Raw genomic sequence first — 4778 nt, forward strand, 5'->3', positions numbered from 1 at the left:
GGGCTCATGTGCAGCACCGCCTCCGACGGCGGCAACAACGGCGCCGTCAGGCCCAACGTGGTGACGTACAACACCATGATCGCCATCCACGGCAAGGCGCTGGAGGACGACAAGGCCGGGAGCCTGGTGCAGCAAATGCAGGCCAGCGGCATCCAGCCCAACGCCGTCACCTACTCCACCGTCCTGTCCATCTGGGTGAAGGCCGGGAAGCTCGACCGCGCCGCCAAGCTCTTCGATATGCTGCGGGAGTCCGGCACGGAGATGGACCCGGTGCTGTACCAGACGATGGTGGTCGCGTACGAGCGCGCCGGGCTCGTCTCGCAGTCCAAGAGGCTGCTGCGCGAGCTCAGAGACCCGGACCAGGCCATCCCCAAGGAGACGGCCATGAAGATCCTGGCCAGCACCGGGCGGGTGGAGGAGGCCGCGTGGCTGTTCCGCCGCGCGGTCCACACCGGCGAGGTCAAGGACCCGTCGGTGCACAGGGCGATGATGGCGCTGTTCGCGAAGAACAGGCGGCACCGGAGCGTGGTGGAGGTGTTCGACGAGATGAGGAGGCTGGGCCACCTGCCGGACTCGGAGACGATCGCCGTCACCATGAACGCCTACGGGAAGCTCAAGGAGTTCGACAAGGCCGCGGAGCTCTACCGGGCGCTGAGGGCGGAAGGCTGCGTGTTCTCGGACAGGGTGCACTTCCAGATGCTCAGCTTGCTCGGAGCTCAGCAGGACTTCGACGCGCTGGAGCGGCTGGTCGGCGAGCTTAGCCATGACCCCAGCATCGACAAGAGGGAGCTCTATCTCGTGTCCGCCGGCGTCTACGAGAGGGCATACAGGTTTGACGAGGCGGCACAGATTATCAGCCAGATACGAAGTTCCAGCGATTTTTGCGTCCAGGAACTCAGATAAGGACGAAGCTTCAGTGCCTCCTCTAATGCCCAGAATTCAGGCTGCAGAGATTCTGACAAAATTTGAATGTCAGCAAGCTTTAAAATCCAGTCTTGTGTCATTCCTTAGTGATTTACTTATATGCCTATTAGTATTAGGCATGTAAATATCAGATGGTTAGATTTATAAACACATGATTTCGGCAAAAATGCTGGTAAAATCCCCTGAACAAATTTGTTTGTTTGTTTGTGAATTTCCACAAACATTTCTGACTGAAACCTTGATTAAATGTTAGTTAATGCAGCCTCTTGACATCATAGCTACAGACCTTGAACTGTGCATTAGATTAAATGGGCTATCAACAAACAAATTTACAACAGAAGGTGATATACAACAATTGATGTTACCACCGATACAAATAAGACATTCTGCTAGATTACAATTCCTTTACCTCCAGACATGGCAATCCCGTATGAACAATGACATGATCTTATATCAGGGAAGAGAATCTAAAAATGAATATAAATAATAATGTACAAGTGCTCTCCCCCTAATAAGGGACATATGGCGTGGCAGGCACTTGATTCTTCTCCTCCACCTAAACAATTCTTAGGAGGCCTGATCGGTTCGAGGGATCCCATGCTTTTGGAACCATTCTGGCATATGAAACCTTTCGTACAGGGCTGGCCTCACATCTCTCTGGACAGAGAGATGCTTCAGGAGCGGGAAGATAACCTCCATCAGCTGAAAAACAGTACAAAAAAAATCAATGAACATGTACAAATTAGAGGACCGGAACCATGAAATGACTGGTGTCAATTATCAGTTACTTGATCGTCTGAGTGTTGTCCAGCTGAAAATGGAACACAAGGTATTCCATTCAAAGGCTGCACTATGAAGCTGAATGGATTGTTGTCGACAATGACAATTCTACTGAAATCTTTTGACAGGCAAGAAAGATCTTTCACATGCTCTCTGTATTCCCTGAAATTGTACACCCCCGCTGATATCAGAAAATGAACTGGCTCATAATACTATATGCACTATCAGCCAGTCTTACTCCAAACAAGTATTATGTGCAAAAACATGCATGAGCAACTTATGCATGTAGAGCCGAATAAAGCACCATCGATTCATTACTAAAGACTAGCACAGGGACATGCCTTGTATGCAAGCAGAATTGATGAGCTGCTTCTTTCTCCTTTTTCTAAAATTGGCGCTATAAGGCATGATGGAAGGGTATGGATGGACCATGAAGAAGAGACAGTAAATCCCTTGTATTCTGGCCGCCCTGCCTTTGCAGTGCGGCACCCTTCATGGCTGGCATTGCACTGCAGAGATCCAGGGTCACGCCCCCAACAGTGCAGACTGTAGATATCACAGTCGCTCTAATCCTTACACTACTAAAACACTGCAGATTACCATCTTCGCTCTAATCTTTTCAGTAATCACCCACTGTATGGTACATTCGGTGCATGGCATGCCTTAAAAGAAAGGATTGTGTTAATATTGTCAGTTTGTCACTCAAATTGATGGGAAACGACCAATCTCTAGTATTGAACTCATACAAATTATAAATAAACTACATGCGCTTTTCCACCAAAAGAACTGCTGGTTTGCATGTAACATTCAACTGATTAGTTGTGTACACATCACAGAAAGCAAAGTAATGATGGCTATCATCAAGATGCAGCAGCAGGAACACAATGTTACAAAATCACTTGTATCCTATGCGGAAGTTTCTGTAACACTTACGTAGTAACAGTTGATGGACGATAGAGACGGAGTTTGAACCTATTGTGAGCATCTATTATGTCCACTAAAGGTCTTGCATAACCTGAGGAGAAATTTGGATAGGTATGGTGAGGAAGCTGACTGGGATCATGTGACGAGAGAGATGAATAAAATATTAGAAGCCACCATACCTTCCAAACCCGCTGTAAAGAGGATAAGATCTGCGAATTCACTAGTTTTCTGCAAGAACTCATGCAGACCAGGACGTTCAAAAACAGTAACATGATTCACCTTTTGTTTTCCTTCAACATCCTTTACAGCTCACACCAGAAAAAAAATCCTTTATCAGCAACGATTAAAAGGATAGCACAATAAAGTAGCAAGAGCAGAAGTTTGGTACCTTATCAGTTGATATGCACTCCATGTCAAAGCAATGTAATCCAGCTTCAACAGCTTGGGTGCGTACAATAGGAGGAAGACCAGATGATTCGTACGCAGAAACTAAAGTCTCGTCCAAGTCAAGCACTACCTGAAAAGGTAGTCCATATTTTGTTCAGAGATAATGAATGAGTTTATAGCAGAATCGTTAAAGCTGACTTCACACTAAATGTGGCTTGGATTTAGTTTTAACACAAATATTAATTCAGTTGATTCTATTTTGTGGGAAGCCATAAGCTCATCATACTAAATACAGTATGCTTATAAGAAACCCCGTGATGAGTATATGTGCCAGTAAACCAGCACAGACTCTGATTCATCTATCATTACCAAATGCGTAATATCATAATTCATATCCAATCACGCTGCTAGTATTGAGGGGCAGGCTCAGATATCTTCTCAAATAACAGCAGCGACAAGAAGTTTCCTAGAAATGGTCTCTCACAAATTGACTACAAGATCAGTGGTCAGAAACAGTATATTGCCTAATTAATTATTTGATCCAGTAAAGGTAGCAACACCAGGATCCTGTAAATTCTCTAAACCAGCCCTTGTCTAGAGATGAGATTAATGCAGTTGTTGGCTAATGGATCAATAGGCCCTTGTTTTGGGATTGAAGTGGCTACTAACACCAACTAAGCTTTTGTTTTGGATTTGCAATACAAGTGACTCTAGGTGCTCGTAATCGGAGACGGCGATCTTTTACCACCCAACACCCCGAAATGGCCTGCTCTATAACACACATACTAATTCAGCAGCAAATAAAACATACTATCAATCAAAGCTAACTAAATTAACTAGGAAGAACACCCAATTAGCTCAAACCAACCTCCCCGCCTAATCCCAAGTTCGCCAACCCGAAGACAGAAATGGACGGCAATTGGATAGAGACACCCCTCCTACATCCACTTCCTATCGAAATGGAATCCATCCCCTTCCGAAGTATCTATTGCTCCCTGACCGGAACAGCAAATAGCTCCAAGGAACCCAATCAAAAACCGAATCTTCCGTACCGTGAGGCGCTCGAGGGGCTCGGGCGGGGGCGCCGGGACGGGGGCGGCGTCGGCCGGGATCTCGGAGCGGAGCGGCATGAAGGCCACCTCCGGGGACGGCTGGTCGGGGGCGGCCGTGGCGGAGAGGAGCGGGTAGCGGAAGCCGACGAAGGAGAGGAGCTGGGCGCAGGAGGGCGTGCCGCGGAGGATCTGGAGCAGGACCTGGAGGAGGAAGCCGATCCAGCCGACGACCGCCTGCCACGCCTGCGTCGCCGCCTTCCCGCGCTGCTGGTGCTGCGCCGCCGCCGCCGCGGTCGGTGAGTACACCTCCGCGGCCGCCATGGGCGCCAGGGGAGGGGCTGTCGGGCCGCGCGGCGGGGGGGAGGGGCCGAGGCGAGGCGAGGCCGGAGGCGACCGGAGGGAGGGGGAGGTGGTGGTGGTCGGGTGGTCTTTGTGGCCGCGTGCACGTACGTGGGGGCGGGCGTGTGGGCGTGCCCGGGTGGGCTTAGCGGAACAGGGGATCGGTGATTGGGGGGCGGATTCGGTGGGCCCGGCGGTCAGCGAGAGCACGGCTAAACTGGCGAGCTGCCGGAAGTGTAGTAAATTGTCATACGTGCACCCGGAGTTTTCTCTTGGTCACCAGTAGAAGTAGTATTTTTTTTTGTCTGCATGCATTCTGGCTGCTGGCTTGATGCTTATCCGCTCGTGTTAATTTGTTTTGTTTCGACGAAA

The 4778-nt window shown here is 49.3% G+C and overlaps 1 protein-coding gene across 1 annotated transcript; it reads right to left on the reverse strand.

The window, feature by feature from the left end:
- Positions 1–1207: 1207 nt before the first annotated feature.
- Positions 1208–4471, reverse strand: LOC119277485 (carboxy-terminal domain RNA polymerase II polypeptide A small phosphatase 1-like). The gene is made up of 6 exons (XM_037558766.1): positions 4068–4471; positions 3017–3145; positions 2808–2928; positions 2638–2719; positions 1713–1866; positions 1208–1626 (listed from the first exon to the last, which is right to left on the reverse strand). The coding sequence occupies exons 1-6, from the start codon at positions 4386–4388 to the stop codon at positions 1492–1494; spliced, it is 942 nt and encodes a 313-aa protein (XP_037414663.1). The 5' UTR covers positions 4389–4471; the 3' UTR covers positions 1208–1491.
- Positions 4472–4778: the final 307 nt, after the last annotated feature.

The sequence above is a fragment of the Triticum dicoccoides genome, chromosome 3B (assembly GCF_002162155.2).
Source record: "Triticum dicoccoides isolate Atlit2015 ecotype Zavitan chromosome 3B, WEW_v2.0, whole genome shotgun sequence".
NCBI lineage: Eukaryota > Viridiplantae > Streptophyta > Magnoliopsida > Poales > Poaceae > Triticum > Triticum dicoccoides.

Excerpts from the sequence above, each read along its gene's own strand:
- LOC119277485 (XM_037558766.1), bottom strand. The coding sequence starts at position 4,388 with ATGGCGGCCGCGGAGGTGTACTCACCGACCGCGGCGGCGGCGGCGCAG. Across the intron at positions 3,146-4,067 it reads AGCCCCTCGAGCGCCTCACG|GTAGTGCTTGACTTGGACGA; the intron begins GTACGGAAGATT and ends CTACCTTTTCAG. Across the intron at positions 1,867-2,637 it reads CGTCCATCAACTGTTACTAC|GGAATACAGAGAGCATGTGA; the intron begins GTAAGTGTTACA and ends GTACAATTTCAG.